This window comes from Durotheca rogersii, assembly GCF_024521655.1.
Source record: "Durotheca rogersii strain YMJ 92031201 chromosome Unknown GGS23scaffold_9, whole genome shotgun sequence".
NCBI classification, from domain to species: domain Eukaryota; kingdom Fungi; phylum Ascomycota; class Sordariomycetes; order Xylariales; family Xylariaceae; genus Durotheca; species Durotheca rogersii.
In genome coordinates, this window is record NW_026251240.1 from 463,783 (window position 1) to 486,376 (window position 22,594).

General features: G+C 46.3%; 4 protein-coding genes across 4 annotated transcripts; all 4 read left to right on the forward strand.

Moving 5' to 3' along the window:
* Positions 1-1,796: 1,796 nt before the first annotated feature.
* On the forward strand, positions 1,797-2,693 carry GGS23DRAFT_566597 (uncharacterized protein). The gene is made up of 2 exons (XM_051516283.1): positions 1,797-2,518; positions 2,671-2,693. Exon 1 carries the CDS (start codon positions 2,025-2,027, stop codon positions 2,340-2,342), a length of 318 nt encoding a protein of 105 aa, XP_051372080.1. The 5' UTR covers positions 1,797-2,024; the 3' UTR covers positions 2,343-2,518; positions 2,671-2,693.
* Positions 2,694-4,709: 2,016 nt separating this feature from the next.
* On the forward strand, positions 4,710-7,217 carry GGS23DRAFT_566603 (chaperonin Cpn60/TCP-1 family). Its single transcript, XM_051516284.1, has 5 exons — positions 4,710-4,996; positions 5,082-5,148; positions 5,196-5,404; positions 5,460-6,688; positions 6,746-7,217. Exons 1-5 carry the CDS (start codon positions 4,972-4,974, stop codon positions 6,836-6,838), a joined length of 1,623 nt encoding a protein of 540 aa, XP_051372081.1. The 5' UTR covers positions 4,710-4,971; the 3' UTR covers positions 6,839-7,217.
* An 842-nt stretch (positions 7,218-8,059) lies between these two features.
* GGS23DRAFT_621021 (uncharacterized protein) lies at positions 8,060-11,218 on the forward strand. The gene is made up of 2 exons (XM_051521144.1): positions 8,060-8,750; positions 9,042-11,218. Exons 1-2 carry the CDS (start codon positions 8,377-8,379, stop codon positions 10,867-10,869), a joined length of 2,202 nt encoding a protein of 733 aa, XP_051372082.1. The 5' UTR covers positions 8,060-8,376; the 3' UTR covers positions 10,870-11,218.
* Positions 11,219-11,996: 778 nt separating this feature from the next.
* GGS23DRAFT_529841 (uncharacterized protein) lies at positions 11,997-13,137 on the forward strand. The gene has a single exon (XM_051514726.1). It carries the CDS (start codon positions 12,154-12,156, stop codon positions 13,054-13,056), a length of 903 nt encoding a protein of 300 aa, XP_051372083.1. The 5' UTR covers positions 11,997-12,153; the 3' UTR covers positions 13,057-13,137.
* The last annotated feature ends 9,457 nt before the right edge of the window (positions 13,138-22,594 follow it).

Here is a 22,594-nt window from a genome sequence, read left to right on the forward strand (position 1 = left end):
CTGGCGCCCGCTCGCTCGCTCTTCGCAGCGTTAAGACGGGGTATTATGGCGAGGGCGCTGGAGGAGGAGGAGGACGGGGATAACGACGGGCTGCGAATGAATGCAATAGCAGCGGGTAGTATACATATATATATATATATAGCTATATATTTGCGTGTTCATCAGGTGTAATATTGTGTGTACGTGTGTGTATGCGCGTGATTGCGACGGTGCCGGGGGCTGCATGCTGCGGCTTATGGAGAGAGCGAGGGGAGATAGAGAGGGAGTCTCAGTGGGTAGCCTACCTCGGCCCAGCCCAGGCCGCGTCGAGTCCAAGGCCCGGAGGCCCACACCCCACCCCCCCTTCCCCGGGGCGAGCGCCGCTCCGACCGCGCCTCTCTCACGGGGCCAGCGCCGTGGTCGCGGTGGAGCCGGACACCGGGTCGCTGCGAACTTGGGTTGGACAAAGCGAAAACCGGAGCCCTAGGGCCGGAGTCGGGGGGCGCTGCTGTTGCAGTAGCTGGCGACCCGCCTGGCCCCCTCTCTCTCGCCCCAAGAGCTGCTCCCCCAGCCGTTCTTCTTTCCCTCTTTCCCCGTATGCTTTCTGCGGAGACGCGACAAGAAGCCTCTCGGCCGCCGTGATGCCGTGGGCATGGGCACACGAGCATTTCGGCCTCAGCGGCAGGCACGGACGCACGCGCGGCCTAGCCTCCTCGACTAGTTCTAGGGAGCCGGGGCGGCTAATAGCTGCTGGCCCGGCGGTGGTGTGTATCTGTGGGTTCTCGAAAGCGGAGGCGTGTCTGGTAAGGTCGTGTGATATCCCGCCGGGGCGCTCTCGTCCCAGTCGTCATTGTCCTCGTTTTCCTGATGACCCCCCCCCCCCTCCCCCCTCTTTTCACTACCGTCAGCGCGCGCCCCCGCCCCTGGAACCGCGGCGTCGCGCCTTCGCCCCCGCGGACTCGGCGCTGCTCTCGGCGCCGTACGCCGCCGCCGGCTCGGATCGGACGCCGTGTGGTTCCCGGCGCCGTCGGTCTCGCGCTCCGCGAGCCGTAAGTGCGAGCCGAGCAGCTCTCTCCGTGCATGAGTATCGTGTATGCGCGTTCGTCGTCAAGCCATAGGACAGGCTCTTGGGTTTCCTGGGCCGCGTATCAACTTGGCTTCCTCTTGTTTCTCTGAGGGTGCGAGTTCGTATATATACGAGGCCTAAAAGTCCAGGTTAGATGGTGTGTCATCGCTGATTAGAGAGCGGCAATACATGGATATATATCTCTCCCTGGGAACTCTCCATTCTGTGGAAATACTGATATTTGATCACGTAGAGGTCGCGTTGGCTGTTGGCCTTAAGACGTGGAGTGAAGGAGGGAGGAACACTTTGGGTTGGCGTGTAGATAGGGATATGTTCTGTTAAGATACGGCGATATAGACGACTTACATTGGTTGGGGTCAGGATAGCTAATGTCCTCCTCGACCCTGTTCTATTCTTCTCCCATCCATTCCTTTTGCTCCTCTTAGGGCCTATGCGGGTGGCCCTCGCCCGTGTTCTCCCCAGTAGGTATAATCTTCGTTATTCATGTTCGGTTTCTAAACGTCACATTTCAGAGGGATTTTAGGCTTTTATATTTATGTCACGTAGGTATATCCGTTCTGAATATGAGCGCTTGGGTCCTAGGTTGGCATATCTGCTTCGTGGGCTATGCAGGCTTATACCTATACGTAGGATTTCCTACGTGGCACATCCCGATAATGAGAGTAACGACGGCATCTCTTCTCATGGACTCTCTCTCGACCTGTCGGATGGCGATCCTTATCGGGTCTAGGGGCACCTGGGGAAAATGGTAAAGGGTCGTAGGACTTCAGGAGTTGCTCCATGGCCCGTGCTTGCACTTGCACTAATAAACGTTTGGCCTCCTCGTCACTCCGTCTCTCGAAGCTCTCTCAACAGCACACTATCAGACTTGAAATATGACTTGGAATCATTTCCAAACTTAAGTATTCGAGTCTAGGATACATAGTGACATCCATCATCCCAACACCCCGGCCACAGGATGAAATTCGTCCTGACAAATAATACGTTGGCATCCCGCCCCCACATACCTAACGTCTATCTTCCCACGGTCTCTGAGCTCCTTGATCTCTGCGGGAAAGAGCACTCACGCGGGAGTATCACCCTGCCGTCGGAATCGCCGGTCCTCTGGGTCAAGTACGGCTTTGCGATATACTGGAACGAAGTGGTGGCCCAAGCTACGGCGTACCACGAGCTGCGGCGCCTCGGATCCTCGGTGCGGGCACCGGCAGTCTTCTACACCTTCAAGTCCCTATGGCTACAGTGTATTCATCGTTATGGAGTACATCCCAGGAAATAACGTCGGGAAGTGTTTAGACGAAGCCAAAAGCGAGGCGGAAAAGGAACTCATCATGAACCAAGCTTCGCCGCATCCCTGTTGTTGCGGGGTCTCGTCCAGCCGCCGTTGGCGGGGGTTATGTTCGGCATACGCTTTTTGGCGAAGGAGCGCCAAGGCATTACGAGAACGCCGATCATCTAGAGAATCACCTTAATAAAGTAAGTTTCTCTGCTATTAACGACGTTGATTCTGCTTGACTCTAGAATGCTACGTACAGGTAAACTAACAATACGCTAATTAAGCCATCGCTAGTTTTTAAAACGGGCGAAGGAAACATAGGATTGCGAACCTTTCACTCGAGCCTATGGCCTTCTGCCAGCCAGACCTGTGTCCTGACCGATGACACTGGCCATGCTATAGTCATCGATTTCTCTAATGTAAGCATTCTTCCCTCTAACTTCGCTAGGTGCTTGTTAATACACAACAACAAGCTTAGATTCGACACCTGCGAGTGAGTATAGATCTCGAGTACGGAGGGCGTTGATAACACTCAAATACTTCTTGCTGTCATCAGCCGGATGGTGACGGGGCCGGGTTATTTTTCTCGCATGGATGAGAGATTACCGGGAGGAAACGTGGAGACTCGGGATAGAATCGCGAATTTGATCAAGGGTCCTGATCGATATTATGTGTGGTCGAGCATGGTGCAAGTCTCCGCCGGATTTCACCATGTCGCTTGTTCTGACAATATAAATGGAGACCTGAACATCATTTGCGGCCCTCTCCATCCGTTGATGCACAAATGGCGATGCACCAAAGTTGACCGATACCCGCGTATCAACCACCTGCCTCTGAAACGACACGGTTGGGTATAGCTGTCCACGCACGCCTCGACCGTAGCCCCTAGTAGTAGACTGGCATGCTGTACGAAGCCAGCTTTAGCTGAATTATCTGTACGCTTACCTTCTTCGAGGCCATCCTTGGTGAAGAAGACTGCCTGGCCCTTAATGTCAATGCCACATCCGATAACAGCATCGGTCCTGTATCCCGGACCGTAGTCCTTGTTGTTGTTCGCTGTGTAAGCGTCGTCGCCGTCGGCATGGTATCCCCATGAGCCACCGTCCTACTCGATAAACGTGTTGAGGGATACGTGCTCTTCGGATACTCCGATGCCGACAATTCTGGGACAATATTAGCTCGCTACTTCTCTGTGATGAGAACGGGGAAGGAATTGGGAGGAAACCGGGAACTTACGGTCGATCTAATATGCCTGTCGTGATCTTGATCTTGAAGTAGGAAAAGCTGTCCCTGAAGGGTATACAACGGTTTTCACGAATCGACCCTGTAGGGAAGCCGTCGAGACCGGTACCGCTTCCTTTTCGGTATCGGAGTTGTATACAAACCACAACTACCAACAACTGGTCCAGGGTACCGATCAATAGGAGCAGCAACTGCAACGGCAGTTGCAACAGTTGTGACTGACGATCGGCCAGCTGTAGATGGCTTCAGGGTGAAACAAGAAAAAAACAAGAGAGAAATTAAGGAGTATATATGCGTGTGGATATCTGTATCCTATATCTACGAGTATGCCAGGGCCCCCCCTTCGGGGGGCGGTAGGGGTATAGGCACGTAGGTACGAACGCTGCAGACGTAGGCGTGTGGCTTCGTGTGGCTTTGTAGAGCGGCTTACGTGATTATGACCGTTTCGCCTTTTTAATGGACCAATTAGATTCGTAGGATTCTGGACTGTGGCGCAGGTTTGATCATAGTATATTAGATGTTGCGGTAGGACTAGTCCTTGCAGGGTTTATGCTGTAGGTATTATATTTACATGGGTCTCGTACACATAGATATTTTCAGCTTCTTTTCTATATTACATAGTGTGATATTATCACACACATCTATATTGCGGCTACTCATTTATACACTTGATCGTCGTCTCCTTATTTTTTGAAGCATAACAATTGGATCCCTGCTCCTCTGCTATCAACTGAATAGCAGAATTGTGCCTAACTCATCCCTTGATCCTGTTATTAGGTCACGTGACCAACTCAACCTATGCTCCCTTGCGTACGCGTTACTTATCGAGGGGTTTTCCTGGCGAAGGATGAATGAACTACAGTTACGTGTACGAAAGGAGTAGTTTAGACTAAGAATGATACCTAAGCTCTTCTTTCAGGGCAATATCGCCAGTCATGACGGGGATGTTCGGTATCTGGTAACCGCCAAGCTGTTTACAAATACCTATAGAGAGAGGGGTACATGACGACCTCAATGACGTCGTCATACCATCCCCGCACAGACCTCCCACTCTTGTATGTACCTAGGTAGATACCTTAGTACCTTGGTGGGGTGTACGGCAGAATAGTATTTTCCACTCCCGCGGGGGACCTCCAGCTCCCCACCCAGGCAGCCTGTGGACATCCATAGGTCCCTCTAGTACTCAAGCTGGCGAATCTTTTCTGCAAAAATAAAAAATAAAAATACAAAGTGCTGGTCCGCAAGCAACCCCAAGGCCTCACTCAGAAGCTTCCCAACGCGATAATTTCAGGACGGCCCCTATCATTTCGCGTAGCTTGTAGGCCGATATCGAATCCCGTCCCGCCTGCCACGGTCGAATATTAAATCCCACTCTGACAACTCCGTCAAGATGCAGGCCCCCGTTTTGGTCATGAGTGAGAGTCCCTCCGTACCTACATGATGAGCCTGGCTTCGAGGATGGAACACCAGTGACCGCGGGTGGCTGACGATGAGACCCAGACACCCAGAGCGGTGAGAGACAATTTGGCCGCAAAGCTCAGCTCTCTAACATTGCCGCCGCCAAAACGTACGAGCCCTTCCCTCCCGCCATCCCCCACTGACACCGATCCGCAGTGTTGCCGATATTATTCGATCGTGCCTCGGGCCTAAGGCTATGTTGAAGATGTTATTGGATCCTATGGGCGGCATCGTGCTGACGAACGACGGCCACGCCATCCTGCGAGAGATCGAGGTGTCGCACCCAGCTGCCAAGAGCATGATCGAGCTCAGCCGGACGCAAGACGAGGAGGTGGGTGACGGCACAACAACCGTCATTATCTTGGGTCGGTGGGTCGACATGTCCTCTACCGAGCGTCACGGCTAACGCGTTGGAACTAGCCGGCGAGATCTTGGCACATGCCCTCCCACAACTAGAACGAAATATACACCCCGTCGTCATCATTTCCGCCTTCAAGCGCGCGCTGAAGGACGCGCTAGAGATCATCGACGAGATATCGTTGCCCGTTGACACCAACGACGACAAAGCCATGTATAACTTAATCTCCTCCTCGATCGGTACCAAGTTCGTCTCGAGGTGGTCCGACCTCATGTGCAGCCTGGCTCTCAGTGCCGTCCGGACCGTCGCGTGGGACGCAGGGAACGGCAAGCGAGAGGTTGACATCAAGCGGTATGCCCGCATAGAGAAGGTTCCGGGCGGGGAGATCGAAGACAGCACAGTACTAGACGGAGTCATGCTTAACAAGGACATAACCCATCCCAAGATGCGAAGACGGATCGAGAACCCGCGGATTGTGCTTTTAGACTGCCCCCTCGAGTACAAGAAGGGAGAGTCTCAGACGAATATCGAAATCACAAAGGAGGAAGACTGGAACCGCATCCTGCAGATTGAAGAGGAGCAGGTTAAGGCTATGTGCGATTCGATCTTGGCTCTCAAACCTGACTTGGTTATCACGGAGAAGGGTGTGTCGGATCTCGCGCAACACTTCTTCGTGAAGGCCAACATCACCGCGCTACGCAGGGTTCGGAAGACGGACAACAACCGAATAGCTCGAGCTACTGGCGCTACCATCGTAAACCGGGTGGATGATCTCCAGGAATCTGACGTCGGAACTAAGTGCGGGCTGTTCGAGATCGAGAAGATTGGCGACGAATACTTCACCTTCCTAACCAAGTGCAAGGCGCCTAAGGCTTGCACCATCCTGCTGCGGGGTCCCTCTAAAGACATCTTAAACGAGGTGGAGCGGAACCTTCAGGATGCCATGGGTGTAGCCCGAAATGTCATGTTCCACCCCCGGCTCTCGCCTGGTGGAGGGGCAACGGAGATGGCAGTCTCGGTACGGTTGAATCAACTAGCGAGGAACATCGAGGGCGTGCAACAGTGGCCCTACAAGGCGGTCGCCGAAGCCTTGGAAGTCATCCCCAGGACCCTGGTCCAGAACGCTGGCGCCAGTCCAGTGAGGGTCCTCACCGAGCTTCGTGCCAAGCAAGCGGAGGGCAAGAGCTCGTGGGGCATCAACGGAGATACGGGGACCATCGCGGATATGAAGGACTACGGCATCTGGGAACCGGAGGCGATCAAGCTCCAAAGCCTCAAGACTGCCATCGAGGCAAGGCCTCGGCGAATATCCCCCATCTCTCGACTCGCTTACTAATCTTTGTCTTAGGCCGCGTGTCTGCTCCTGAGAGTTGACGATATCTGTAGCGCAAAGAAGGCGCAACACGCCGGAGCTCCCGGGTTGGGTGGAGGAGAGGACTAAAAATGGGAGATAGGGGAAGGAAAAAATATTTGACGAAGCCGCTGGGCGTGCCCACGAGGTGTTGGCATTCGAAGAGGACATACCCCATGCATCAACCAACGACTAGACAAAAGGCCGCATGAGATAGACAAATGATGTGGCTCTGCTGCGACGTCTACAAGGACCAACATGGTTGTCGTCCTACCCTCGTAGCTGCGTAACATAACTGACGAGGGATCGCGTAGCCCATAAATGGTTCTCTAGGTCGTTGCCCCTTGTTTTCTTCGATTTGGGGTTGACTGTCCTGAGGTAAGTTACCGAATTGTAGATTGCCTTCATCACAGCTTTTCATGTTGCGCTTCTTGTGGCCATAGTCAATTTATACCCCCTTACTTTTCCCGATTCGTCACCCTTATTTTCTAGTGCAGTGACTCAGAGGCTAATAGTATTATATTATCTCCGTTGCCAGTTCATCCTGAATGACAGTAATAGTCGCCGGCCGTGTTGGCGCGTTGAGGAGACTTAATACTCTCTCTTCCCGTGAACTTGGTAACATAATCCCCCAATTCCAGGCGAGGCAGGAGGGGTGACAAAGATTCTAGCCAATACAGGCTGAAGTTTACCAGCCGCTTGCATCCACTTTAGAGTCGGTACTTATTTGGCAAGAATCACAGGACCTCGTCCGCTCGGCTTCACAACATGAAAAACGTAGTGGTTGCGACTAACTTCTCCATCTGTAAGAAGTCGCTTTCTGGTCGTCGTCCTGACCACGCAGTCTTGATAGCAAATCATTTCGCTTCCACATCGGCCAGTTTCATGCGGCCTCCGGTGTGAACGTGACTTGGATCACGCAAGTTGGTATTCCCTCATTATGTACGAGATATACAGCCAGAGCGTAAACGGAGATCTCCACTGGAACCGTCTTCTCGAGGCCCCCTTGTTCGAGTACCCCTACACATGCCGCCGTAGGTAGGTAGGTATAGTGCTTCAAGAGGTGTCGATGTGCGTATGAGTAGACTTATATAATAGCATTAGTAATAAGGGACTGGTATAGTAGTAGTAGTAATGACGTTTGCTACATGTATCCTTGGTTATGAAGTTTCCCAGTGCCAATTTGAATAATAGCCCCCCCTCCCCGCCCCCCTTTTCTTTTCGTTGCTGTGCGATGATGGCGACTGCCCATTGCTATATACACCTCGTTGCCCGGGAGGAAAGGCATAGGTGGAATATCACAATTGAATATCACAATTGAATGCCATAGTTGAATAACACACAGGGCAAACAACACAGTGAGAAAATTCATTTTTCCTCCAGTTTCCGATTCAACTGTGGGAAAAAAAATATTTAATGGCAAATCCCCCGCGCCTCTCTCCCCTCCTACTCCTTTCCCTCTACCACACACAACATTCAGAGTAATCGTTGCACGCACATTCATACCCGCACACACATACAGACACGCCTCTCCGTGGCATCGCAGCCAAAGCACCAGTGATCCTCTACCACATCATCGTCTCTCTGTCCTTTCACCCCATATTGTCATACCATCGTCCGTCGTCACCATGGCACCTCTTACCCGCAAGCGCAAGGCGGAGATAGAGGCCGCCGAAGCAGAAACAACCAACATCTCGAAGAGGGTTCGTCTTGACAGAGTGCCCAAGGGCCCTCAGAGTCCCGAGCGTATCCGGCCCTTCCAGAGAACTGACCCGTTCCGTCCTCTTTCCCCCCGCCCCAAGGAGGTCCGTACCCGCAAGCTTTCCTACCCGGTGAAGTTGTGGAAGCTCAATCCCAAGACCGTCGAGCCTCCGCGCCCGCTCCCGATTGTCTTCTTCACTGAGCCAATGGAAAACCCCATGAACCAGCTTTCTGCCAAGTCTCGAAGCAGCCACGATGTCGATACTATCCTGGCGATGAAGTCGCTTTATGAACACGCCCAGTAAGTCATCGTCTCATTAAAGTCTTGGCATTCCATGATATACTCCATCGTACGTCTATAGATGACCAGCTTTATTTCTCGTCTTGTGTCACTCCCGCGTCACCTGTACCTTAGTTCCATGCCGTCTTCGTATCTCCCCAACGCGGTCTCGTGTGTCTTACCCGAGTTCCACCTCGCCTTACGGTGGCTTCATTCCCCTCCTATCTCTAAGTTAGGAAACGGCAACGTGAACATGAGACTCGACGACATAAGTATTATCTGCGTAACATGCTAACCTAGACCGCGAATCAGCAAGTACGGAGCAGTCGCGTTGCCGACCAAGGACACTCTTGAGTCCTGGCTAGAGCAGAATAAGGACAAGTTCATCCAAGCTCGCAAGTCTCAGAGCAACGCCCGACAGCCACAGCCACCTGTGCAGCGTAATAACAACGCTCCCCGCCATGCTGACCCGATGATAGCGGCTCTTCCAGAAGTCCCAACTATGGAGCACCCAGCTGTCCGGCGGCGCCTAACAGCGGCGACCATACTTCGGAGATCGGCCAAATCGGCCTGTCGTACCGCTTCCCGCCTCGTGCGCGCTACTAGACATCATATAGCCACGGCACTCGAGGCCACCGCACACCTAGTCCGGGGAGTTGAAGGGCCAGCACCAGAGGTCGAGTTTCTCCGTGACATAGAGGATCAGGAGGCGGAGGACAGTGCCCGGCGGACTGCTGTTCTTGAAGCAGTCCAGGCCGGTGAAGCGGAGCCCCTCCGAGTCCGGCCAATCGCACCGCCGCTAGACACTCGCTTCTTCCACCCGAACGGTCAGCTCCAGACGGTCTACAAGTATCTGACGGCACAGATTCCCCTCCCGCGACAATGGGTCGACTGGGCGGTCAATAACGGCATCTACACCGTAGAAGGTCGCGGGGATATCCGGGAACCCGGTTGTTACGTGGCTGAGGATACGTTTGACTATGACCATCTGCATCTTGCGATTCATCGCGGTAGCTTCCGGACCGGACGTCGAGAGATCGACAGTTTCCCGGAGCATTGGCCCATTGCTGGGGGGCTCAGAGACAACTACACGCTCGATCTGAATCTGCACCGCTTCACCGGCCATTCAACCAAGCGCATAGAAGGCCCTGCGGAGCTCGAACAGGGTGACACAGGCAACAGAACGCAGTTGGCTGTTGCAGAGGATCTCGAGCCCGAGCCTCAAGTCCTCTCAGAACCAGCGACTTCCGGGGGACTGGCATCAGAACCATCGTGTATAGCAGATTCTTCCCCTACACCGTCTCGAATGCCTGTCACATCGTTGGCCCCTGAGCTTTCCCCACATATTCTCCCCAGCTCTCGTGGCATATCCCAGTTAGGGACATATTCGCCTCCTGCTCAACGATCGGTAGCCCTAGCCGAACCAGCTGCGACCCCACCACCTAGTGACGAGCCAACAGATGTAGGACTATCACCTATCTTGGAGGTTTCTGAGACCCCTCTCGGCGGTTTGGCTCCGAATAAGAAGCGAGTCCGGTTCGTACTGCCCGACACTCCGGGCGCATACCCGGACTGGCCTGCCAGTAGTAGCCCGCGATCCCCAAGCCCCTATCCTACGCCCACACCCATATCCCGAAGGGATCTTTGGCGCCAGGAAAACGACGTCTCTGCTTCTCCTGCCATGTTTGGGCTCCCGGAGGACTTCTATGACACTAGTTCGGAGGGTTTCCCAAGCCCCATCCTGAACCCCACGACGGCACGACGCGCCAGGACAACAGCAGATGAAGAGGCCGAATACGATAAAGATGAAGACGGGGAAATACCCCTGCCGGAGACCCCGCCGCCGCCGCCTCGCCCTTTCACGCCGACTCCTAGCCCCGGCGGAACCTTCGGCCTGCCCGACGACTTCTACGACGGTTCAGACTCAGATTCCAACTACAACAGCAGCGGCCCTGCTGACACTTCGATGCTCGAAGGCGCCAGCTTCGGCAGCGAGCTTGAAGAGAAGAGTCCAACCACAGAACGACAACACCAGAGTCAGGAATACCTCCGCCAAGCGCGTGCGGCACTACGTGGTGAGATTCAGGATACCGGGTCTCAACGACGAATTGCCTCGCCTAGATCTCGGCAGTGGTCCTGAGTTTTCCGACGAGACAATTTGGTCCTATTGCCGTCGCTGTTGACGATAACCCTAGTGACTCGGAACCAGACAAAGTAGGCTCTATAGCCACGATAGTAGTCCGGGAGGAATGTCACAGGCATGCAGATAAGCAAAGCGAAGCAGCATTCTGCATTGAAACCTAAGACAGACGGGTCCGGGCCGATGGAGAGAGAACCAGAAAAGGAAATCCTCCATGCATACTTGGTACTGGTCCATCCGGTGCCTCACGGGAAAGCTGGCGCTTCCCTCCCTTTCCATCATCCCTACCCAATTAGCCTTCACAGGCTCTGTTGGAAGAATGACCTCACCTCACCAGCCGGTCAGTTATATGCGTCTTTCTTTCTGAGCACCTCGCATACGACACACACACCTCTCACACCAATACGGACCTCGTTGACCCTCGTAACAGGTCGGAATTGTCAGGCCACTCGCAAAGGGAGGGAAATACCCGGATTGACTCCTGCAAGTCGGTAGTAGGAGCGATACTGGGGCAGGTATACCTTCGTGGATCGATGACGACCCTTCACACACACATCACACATACCTACATCGCCAGCATTTATTACGTTCAATATTTCGCCAATACTGACCCTCATTAGTCGGCGTGGCTATGCGGAGATGTTGGTCACCACCTCCTAATGAACCCTTCGGAACTCCCACTCACAAGATGACTCGGATAATCATTAGTTTTTTCTGCCCCCTTTCCCCTTCCCTGCTTCTTGATTGTCAGTTTTCGAGTACAGCCTCCGCTTATTCTTTCTACAAAAGCATGCGAGAACTAAATATGGACACGGACCGCCTCAGCTATTGTGAGATATATTCACCGCCGAACGGTCGCTATCTTGTCCTTTTAAGGAACGATGCCTATAGTGGCATACGGACTCGATCAAATATGAACAGGGTTGACCTAATTTGGATCAACCAAGAAGTCGAAAGAACGTTCCCGTGAGGACTTGTTTAATGAGTATCAAGGCAAGAAGTCATTCGGTGGTAGGCTTCCCGAACAGTCATCATTTCCAGCTACCCAACGCTCCTAGCGGGCTTTAGCACCAAGACCACGGCGTCAATCTGGTCTCTAACGGTGGACCAACGTGAGCGTCTCGGTTTGAACGACGGCGCTCCGGAGGGCGGCAACCACCTGCCTGCAGCAAACGCACCGCTAATTCAGACAACGCCTGGCCGCCATGACAGGAAGTCTAAGCAACGACAGGCGTGATGGGCTGATCCGACGCCGGTCTTGAGAAGTTGGCCGTGTGTGTATGTATGTGTGTGGGTGGGTGGGTGAGCTATCACATTCCCCTACGCTTATTCTCCCTCCTTCTCACACTCTCCACTCACACATCAGACCTTTCAGCGCCGTCGCAAGTTGATGCACAACGGATTACCCCTCACAGTCCAAAGGGCTTTCACCATCTTCCTCTACTATCTTCGGGTCTCCACTTCAGAAGGGGTCTTCCGGACGGATATGAACCCCGTTGCGGAACCCGAAGACATATTATAAAGGCTGGACAAGTCGACTTTATTGCCACGCCTATACCATCTCACTGCCATCCTCCCGACCGACACGCCCATCTGCTTCTTCTCCACATTCAGACGGCAAGCACATACGCTAGCGGGACCGACGGTGACGTGGAGATCGTAAACGTAGCTAAAGAGTTACATTTCTCAATAGTCGTCTATGATAAGGCGCATACGCCGAAGAACGAGAGATCGACGACGCATAAAATGATAGCAGCCCTCAAATTTGACAGTCTCCTGCTGAGTTCGGCGACTCCCATGCTCAACCACTGCAGAGATAACCTGGTATACCTCCGCCTCGCGTTCTGGGATCTGCCGGCGATGCCCGTGTTGCCCCCGGGAACGGACCCCGCCGACCTCTACCGCGAAGACTGGGACCCATACTCGCCGCCGCCGGCGAAACCTACATCCTCTCCGTCCAAAAAGTTCGTCCCCGAAGACGGGTACAAGCCCCTACTCTCGAGAGACGCCCCGGCCGGCTCCCTCCGCCACCGTCTCCTCACCGCTTTCAGGGACCGCAGCTTCGGATGGTGGGCTCTGAGCCCGCGTCTCTTTAGAACTACCGCCCGACGGCATGGGTGGAACTACGACTCGCAATCCATTCTAGAGTCAGTGTTAGGCCTAGATGGCTCTTCACCCCTCGTCTAAGTCAGGTCCGACATGTCCTCCGTATTAGGTCTGGGCGCCATTCAGCCATATTCTCATAAATTAATGGTCGATGTTCGGCCTGGATGTGGTTATCACTTACTACTCATCTTCTCTCTCGGAGATCCGTGTCAGGACGTATCGTCATCCGCACCCCCGCTCTCTCTAGTACCGGTATTAAGCATGGGAATTTCTCTACCCGTACCCAGTACCTCGTCCTTGATTAGTGGCAAACCAGGACTTCACCCTGCCGGCATATTATGTCCGGCGATACTTCTAGTGGGAAGCCCGAACGAATACTGCCTTTCTATCACCCAGACAGTTCACGACTAATGGTAGACTTAAAATACCAGTGCGCAGAATCTCGTTCATCTCGTCAGCTACGAGCCTGGAATGCCTCCTGAACTTCCCCCCTTGGCCCCCTGCCCCCCACCTACGCCAACTCTACGAGCCCGAGAAGGATCCGGGCGGCCCCCGTCCCGGCACCTACCATTGCTACCCCGGAACCCCCCACCGAACAGCATTCAGGCTGTAATGCTTCCCGAATCTTGCCCTCGGGAGCGGCAGAACCCTCGCCGCCTTAACAGGCGCTAAACCGCCGCTAAGCAGGACGGGCACAGGGTGGCCACCGGGTGCCCCACGAACATGGTTTACTTAGCCCAGTTGATGAGATCTCTATCGCGAAACCTTGGCAACCTCTGGGAAGCCATAGAGGTACGCGGCGACACCACAGCCAGCCCTGTGGCTGCCGTTGCTCCACGGCTCCTCTGTTTCGGGCTCCCTCGGTTGGACACGACAGAATTACAGGTCACGAGTAGATAAGGCCCACCGAACAAGAGCAATCATCCAGAGGATGGATAGAGCAGCTCCTCAGATAACAACTACAAGTATTAAGCTTCTACAAGCCACGAGCATTCTCGAAGTGTTAAATAGGCCCTATTGGTCAATCCACATAGGAAGACTAAGGACTGTACGTAGTTTAGGAATCTAGGAATATAAGGCTTGGAAACGTAGGGTAGTTGTGAGATGGAATAGAGCATAGAATTTAGGGTACATATATAGACTATCTTGGGATTCAGGGTGCTGGGAAACCAGTAGGAAGTCGGAGGGTGCAGGGCATCAATAGGAATTAAACAATATCAAAGAATGTAGAAAGGATATAAGGGATCAAAGGATACAGGAAATCATAGGATGTGGAAAATCATAAATTCCAAAAAAAAACAGAGGATGTGGGAAATCATAGGATGTTAGTAACCATGGGGTTCTACTGGGCCCTAAAGCTGTGGCGAAGTTTCAGCTGACGAGGTTGTCAGAGAACTGTAAACAGTTCCCGTGTTGATCGAGACGGAGGATCCAACTCAACCACCATCGACCAAGCTATGCCACCCCAGCTCAGCCGCTTCAGCTCCACTTCTCATCCAATGAAGCTCGAAAAGCTCTCTCGAGTTAGAAAGCTAAAATGACAGCGGATCTAATATTATCCTGGCGATCTTTTGAACATTCTAATTCGAGAGAGCTTCTCGAATGAGATTTTTAAAATTAGATTTCTCGTCCGAGTTTGTAATAGAGTCGGCCCCGGGTGGCTAGTGCCGCAGCGCAGCTACCACCGCTACACTGGCGACTTAATAACGAGCGCCATTTAATACGCTAGCGTAGTAATTGCAGAGTTTTTATTTAGCTTTGCAGCTAATATACTACCTATTAGTATACTTGTTAATCGTAAGAAAGTTGTGTAGATAGAGTAATTTTTATTGCGTGATGAATGCCAATGGCAGAAACAGGCGAATTCGGTGGCGATTTGTCCGAGGGAATCTCTCTATCTACAGCAATGTTGGCCAAACTCTAGATACTTCCTATTCTTCCTCCTCTTGCGATGTTCTTTCTCCTATGGGTGTAGACTATTGACGTCGCGCACAGTGTACCTAAGCATGGTATGATGGAGTCGGCGTCTATGGAAACTACTCGTCTATGGACTCGCCGTTATTGTTGCTGTTGTGGTCTTTTTTGCTAGGCATCTTGATAACGTCAAATGCTAGTGAATAGAAAATCGGGTCGACGGGGCTTAATCTTCTTAAATGTAAAGGTGTTTACTGTACTAAGAAATAGGTAGTTACGGTGCACCATTAGTGCGTATCCGATAAAACGATTTTCGGAAATCGAAAATCGGTTTTCGCGAATTGAAAATCGACCCAAACGTAAAAGTGGGGCTACCTAATTAACTTATTATAAAAGTCATTAACTTCAATTATATATTATTAAATTAATTAAAGAGATATAATTAAACGAATTTTATATTTAAATAAATAAATGCTTGATTTATAACTATATTTAAGTTATATATTACGTAATATAATATCTAAAGACTTATAGGTAGTTAAAAATAGGTAATATTATAAAAGTCATTAACTTTTATAATATATAATAACGTTAATAAAGAAGATATAATTATGATTTTTTAATATTGAAATAGATGAATGCTTAATTTATAAGTAAATATAAATTATTTCTTATATAAAATGAGGTTTATAAAGAAAAATGTAACTAAAGTGGATTATTATAATAAAAGTTACTAACTTTAACCTTATATTTATAGGTTAATTTAAAAGATATAATAAAGCTTATTTCATATTTAAATAAAGAAGTACTTAATTTATATGTAGGTAAAAGTTATTATTTATATAATGTGATATTTATAAAGAAAAATGTAATTAAAGTAGATTGTTATAATAAAAGTTATTAACTTTAACCTTATATTTATAAGTTAACTTAAGAGATATAATAACTCTTATTTAATATTTATATAAGAGGTTGCTTTATTAATAGTTAAATATAAGTTATTATTTATATAATGTCACGTAGGCATGCATCCCTAGTGGGAACTACCTAGCTTACCTAAGCTAGCTAAGTACTACTATATGTACCTATAGATCGCTCTATACTCTCTAATAGCTTTCCTTCTTTTCTAGTTAGTTAATATATACCTTCTTACCCTTATTCTATTACTTTCTTTACGAATAACTTATTAACTTAAGCTTAGCTTTCGCTAGTTACGTAATAGTTATAAGCCCGGGGTACTTTTAAGGAGCTATTATTACTTAGGTTATTCTAGCGTAAGTAAGTAATATATTTATTTATCTTTTAGATCTTACGATTATACTCCCTTCTTATTTCTAAACCGGTACTTTGCTTTCGTATCTAGCTTTAAATAGTTACTTATTTATTTCGTTATAACGATTAATACTTCCGAATTCTCCTTGGATAAGATTTTAGTTAACGTTTACTTACGAGTTTACGATAAATAACTACGTTAGTTCCTAACGCTTAAGTCGATAACTACTTAGTTCAGTATTTAGAAAGACGTTAATCTAAATGGAGCTAAGTTTAACGTTACTCGAGTCGTAGTAAGTATTCTTAAGGAGTATATTACTTAAGAGAACGAACTTCTTAAAGAAAACTATAAGAAAGCCGTCTACGAGTAGGCGTCGATCCTAACCGAAGACCGAGGAAATTAACTATTAAGGCTTAAGGTACGAACTCGAGAGTAATAAACGGTAGCGTATAATAAGTTCGTTTCCTAGTAAATAACGATCGAGGCTTAGGTTATAGCTATTAGTAAGTAGCATAGGGTTTTCTATGGCTGGATTTTCGCTTCTATTTCTATAGGCTTTCTTAAGGTAGCTAATATGGAAATATAATTCCTAGATCTCGATCCGATTATTTAAAACCTCGTAAAGATCTTCCGTAAGTAGATTACTCCTACCGAAGCCGCTATTAAGACGCTCGTTAAACGAGAATATCGTAAGGTACTTTAAAGAGTAAAGGTAGGTACTTATAATCCCAAGTAGTTTTATATTATATGGTGTCACATAGAAAGCCACTTGTACATGGCTCCCTACTCCTTCTCGAGTTGCTCGCTTACCCAACATAGCTCCCAGCTCGCTTATGTAACATAGCTCGCAGCTCCCTATCGTCTATATATAGGTAGCTCGCATCTCCTTTGTTGATCTCCTTCCTTCTTAGATAGTCAGTCAATTCACCTTCTTCTTCCCACCTTCCGTTGCTCCCAAGAAGCAACCTCAGTGCCCACGTAGCTCTCCCAATCTACGTATCATATGGTAATACGCCTTCCTTTACGCTCGCGCTTATTATATTAACGAGATTAAGGGCGTTATAGGAGCAAAGGATTTCCTCGAAGTAGTTAGGGCTAAGATCGTAATCGACTAGGCTATACGGGTATTAATCGCTCTTATTAAAGCTAATAAACTCGGCGAATAACTAAAAACCCTTAAATAACTAGGTATCGTATTTAGCGCTTTCGCTACCGAGAATAAGTAGAAAGGTAAATTAGGTTATAGAATTTTCGTAATAGCTTATTAAGGACCGACTCTAGGAGCGAAATTAATTAATAATAGCGGCTAAGGAAAACTAACGAGCTACGAATACCCTTATAAGTTTAGAGGTAAATCATACTTATAGGTAGCTCGCTTTTATAGAATCCTATAGAAGTCCGTTACTAGTTAGACTATACGTAATTTAAAGCCGATCCCGGTTAATATTATGCGAAAAATTAAGGCTAAATACGACTTACCTAAGTACGTTAAGCTCCGAAACTAGATTAATCGCTAGGAGTAGGACGTTCCCGTAAATAATATACCTAATAATCGCTCCGGGAACGGGGAAGGAAATAACGTTATTACCTAGCTAATTAATATTAGCGTAATAATAATCGACCTACGTATTATATACCTATCTACCTAAATTAGGATTTACTTTATTATAAACCTAATCCGATACTTATTATCGGAAAGTACCGTCTTCGATAATTATAGAGTAGTTTACCTAGTTAATAATCGTAATCTTCTAGTAAAGGGGTTATTCGTTCCCGCTAGAGACGGATAGACGGTCGAAGCTAGTACCATAAGCTTTCCTATAGTTAGTACGGGTCGTAGGATTATCGAGAAGTATATCTTAGATTAATCTAGTAAGCCTGCCTTTAATTTAAAGCTTAAAGACGTCGTATTTATTAAAGATTTCTACGTTAATATTATCTCTAAGGCGAAACTTCGTAGTATAGGTATTTAGTTTTACGGTTTAGATTATACTTTAAGGAATGAAACCTTCGAAAAAAGCATTATAGTAAGGAAGCTAAAGTGACGCTTTAACCTAGTCTTTTTTAAATTTAAGTAGTTCTCTTTTTATTCGTAAGTCTTATTTATAATATTATTTATAATACTATCGAATATTCTATATAGCGTAACGTCGATCGTAATAGTATCCTATTTCCCGGAGAGAAACGTCCGGTAAAGAAGATCGAAAGATACTATTAAACCGAAAGAAAATTCCGAGGTATTCTAGTATTAACGAGCAAGGCATTTTAGTCCTAAGGCGCTTAAAGCCTTCGTTAAAAACGCCCGGAACGTTAAGATTAACGGTATACCTATAATTAAGTACGAGTATTATAATTAAACGATAAGTAAAAGAGTAATCTCGCGCCGTTTATTAATATATCATTCGCTACGTTCTTTTTAAAAGGTATATTAGGATTTATTTAACTACCCGGAAGGTTACGACGGATTTAAATAGCTTATCGTAATTAGGAATAAATTTAACGGAATATTATAGGTTAAGACCCTAGAAAGTAAGTAAGGTTTATTAGTAATAAGAATTCTTCGATTCTTTAAAAGATAGGTTCGGAAGTAATTCCGATTCTTAATTTATAAGATACGCTACGATAACGAGCGTTTAGTAATAAGTATTAAAGGTATATCCGGATATAAGATCTAGGTAATAAAAGAGGGCATTAATCTCGAACTTCCGCCGGTTAATACTAAGGAGCTAACCGGTAGGAGTAAGAAAACTAGATAGACTATTATCGTTAAGTCGATTAAAATAAGGATTAAAGCAAGGCTATTAAAGAAACTATAGCCGGAAACCGTTAAAGCCGCGGTATATCTAATTAATATTAGCCTTAACTAAGCTTATAATCTTCGTATACCTTACGAGCTTTTAAATACCTAGTTTAAGTAGTACTTTAGATAGTATATTTTAAAGGTAATAAAGGAGCTAACGAGCGACCTACGACCGAACTAAAACGGTATTTATATATACGGGTATTACGCGTATCCTTTAATAGGAGAACGTACCTAGGATCTTAATAAGAGAGGGTTTAAGGTAAACCTACGAGCTTATATCGGGTATTTAGTAGGATATTATACTAGTAACCTATACCGAATTTAGGTTCCTAGGCTAAGTAAAGTAATCCTAACTAAGGATATAATCTTTAACGAAGAAACGTTTTATAGCTAAATAAATAAACTAAAAGCTTAGTAACTCGAACGGGAAAAGATTAATCGAATAAATCTCTCGATACGTATAAGTAATAACGTTACTTAATTAATTATCGAAGTACTAGACCTATAGGATTCGCTCGTATTATTTAATCGAGAGCTAAGTAACGAGTTAATTTCCCTCGGAAGTAGCGAGCCTACCTCGGGTAACGAAAATCTAGATACGACTTAGTCCGCCGGTCTTAGCTCGGGGGAGGGGTAGCCTTTAGAAGAAGAACTAAAGATAGATTCCGATAATTTAAAATACGAAACGGCTAGGTCTAAAGACGAATAACCGTAAAAGCTAATAAAATTATTCGAATTAATCGAATAAGAGATATAAAAGTAACTCGAAGCGGAAACCTAGGAGAAATTAAACGAAGAAGCGGATATACCTTACGGGCTCCCGAGTTTAAGACTTACTTTAATCGTACCTACGGAAGTTACGGGAAGTAAGAATATTCCGATAAGGAGTATAAAGTAATTAAAGTTAAGTACGGTTATTAGTAAAAGTACCGAAAATCCGGAGCGGCGAATATACTTCGCTAACGGAATAAATACTCGGAAATAGCCTTTAAAGTAATTAACTAAAGAAACTCGTACTTCCTCCGAAGAAGAGGAGTAATATAGCCTATCCCCGTAAACTATTTAACGTAAGTAGCGTAAAAGAAAGGTTTATTCTCCTATTATCCGTTATAATAAAAGGAAGAAAAGAGAAAGCCCGGAAAGGAATGAAGTAATAAATAGCTTAAGTATTAAAGTTTACGTAACATCGGATAACCTAACGGCTAGAAATAACCTCCTAAGAGATCGCTAGTTCGACTTTATAATAACCTTCTAGCTTAATTAATTAAAAGGATAATAAGTAAAGAGTTACGATAAGTATATTACGTTATATTTAGTTTTCGTAATAGCCGTTAATTAAACGAAGGCCGAGCGATTAAGCGTATCGCTTAATAAGATAAGAATTTACCGCGACGATTTACTTAAACCGCTAAAGATATAAAAGGACTTAGATAAGTATTTATTAAGAAAGCGATTTAAAGAAAACGCTAAATCTAAGATTAAAGCCTTCCTACGTACTAGAGTATGGCGTATTATTAATCGCGAACGGATAAGAATAAAGCTAATTCTATTAATATAAGTCTTCGATTATAAATTCGACGAAGATAATTTCCTTATTACCTATAAGTCGCGCTTAATAACGCGAGAAGATTTATAGCTTAAAGAGTTACTCGAAAGTACTTACGTAGCTACGTTAGTAGTAAAATCGTTCCGTATAATGATAGCTATCGTAACTTAATTCGACCTCGAAGTTAATTAGTATAATATTAAAAACGCGTTCCTTAACGTAATAAAACCGGAAAGCGACCTTATACCTATAAAGTTACTAAACGGGTTTAAGGAAAAGGGAAAATACGCCCTCGTTATAAAAGTAATATACGGGTTTAGAGATTTATCCCTACTTTGGTTTAAGGAGATCGAGAGTACCTTTAACCGCCTAGGACTTTAAAGCTCTCCAGAAGAGCCGTACTTATTCTATATAGAAGGACGAGAAGTCTTCGTATTAATATACGTAAACGATATATTAGTTATAAATTATAAAAGCTTAAAGGCGATGATATAAAAGGTAGCTTAGGGGTTAAAGGATATTTATAAAACGAAAAAGCTTAGACCGGTAAAGTAGTATTTAGGGATTAGGGTAATACGTAATCGTAAAGCACGAACTATAACCTTAATATACGACGCTTATATCGAAAAGATTACTAAACGCTTTAAATTAGCGGATAATAATTAATTTCCGATAATATTATTATTAATTACCGAGCTAGTAAAGTATATAGGCGTTACTTCGAAATAATAAGTTAAGGAATATTAGGAGAAAATAGGGTTACTTTTTTATAGCGTAATTATAATACGCTTAAACGTCGCTTTCGTAACGTCCTAACTATCCTATTTCCTAACTAATCTAGGACCTTAATATTTTAAAGCGGTTAATTAAACGATTAAATACCTATATATTATTCGCTTCCTTAGCATAAGGTATAAAGGTAAGAATAATAACGCTTAAGTATTCTTAATTAGTAGTAACGCTTCGTTTATAAACGATTCTAAGTTAAGAAAGTCGTCTTAGGGATACGTAATATCCTTATTTAAAGGTCCGATTATATGAAGAGCCGCTTACTAGGATATAGTATCGATATCGACGACTAAAGCTAAACTATTCGTATTAAAGTATATAACTAAGAAAACGATAGCTTTTAAACGTTTCTTTAGGGATATTACCCTAGAGCTAGGAAAACCTTAGAGGATATATAGCGATAACTAATAAACGATAAGACTAATAATAAGAAAAAATAAAGGATTAATACTAGGCTACGCTATATAGATATATAGAATATATAGCTACGTTAGGAGTATTAAAAAGGTACCTTCGAAGTAATCTACCTCCTTATTAATTAAATACTAGTAAACGGACTTACGAAAGCTTTATTACGTTAGTCGTTTAAGTACTTTAGAATATTATTTAATCTATAAAACGCTCGCGGAGAAATAATTATAATAATACTTAAAGAATCGCCGTAAGTACTAACGGTACGTAAATTCTTTTCTTAATTAATTAATATATAAGTATAAAGTATTACCGCTATATAGAAATGGTTTTTCTTACCGCTAAATACCGAATCCGTATTACTTATAGATCCTAATATAGAAAGGTTACTTTAAGATAAAGAATTTAACTACGGAAGTAGTAAGCGCGATCGGACTAACGGAAGATACGAGTATTAACGGATTTATTTTAATATTCGATAATCTTTTCGTATAAGCGGTCGGTCTATCGGTATAATACTTCGCGTAGGTATTACTCGAAAGAAATAAGCGCGTAAACGCGAACGATCTTAGATATTACTTCCTTAAAAGATTACTCTTCGTCCTCGGAAGTCTCCTTTTCTCTTTCTCTTCTTCTAACGTTTTTTATTTCTATATTTAACTCTTATTCGGAGGCGATAGCGGGCGAGGCTACGTTAGGTATTACGGTCGATAAACCGGCGGAAGCGTTACTTACGCCGGCTAGAGTAATAAAAGGGCTAGTAGGTATAAAGCTAAGAACGGATACGATAAAGGCGGTCGATAGTTCGGTAGCCGAAGGACTTACGCCTAGTTAAATAAACTAACCGGAGTTAGTTACGCTTCGTCGCGACTTTACGGTTTCG

Bases quoted from the DNA above. Each gene is read 5' to 3' on its own strand.
- GGS23DRAFT_566597 (XM_051516283.1), top strand. From the start codon at position 2,025: ATGAAATTCGTCCTGACAAATAATACGTTGGCATCCCGCCCCCACATA.
- GGS23DRAFT_566603 (XM_051516284.1), top strand. From the start codon at position 4,972: ATGCAGGCCCCCGTTTTGGTCATGA. The intron at 5,149-5,195 runs GTACGAGCCCTT...ACCGATCCGCAG, and splicing joins AACATTGCCGCCGCCAAAAC to TGTTGCCGATATTATTCGAT. The intron at 6,689-6,745 runs GCAAGGCCTCGG...TCTTTGTCTTAG, and splicing joins GCCTCAAGACTGCCATCGAG to GCCGCGTGTCTGCTCCTGAG.
- GGS23DRAFT_621021 (XM_051521144.1), top strand. From the start codon at position 8,377: ATGGCACCTCTTACCCGCAAGCGCAAGGCGGAGATAGAGGCCGCCGAA. The intron at 8,751-9,041 runs GTAAGTCATCGT...ACCGCGAATCAG, and splicing joins TCGCTTTATGAACACGCCCA to CAAGTACGGAGCAGTCGCGT.
- GGS23DRAFT_529841 (XM_051514726.1), top strand. From the start codon at position 12,154: ATGTGTGTGGGTGGGTGGGTGAGCTATCACATTCCCCTACGCTTATTC.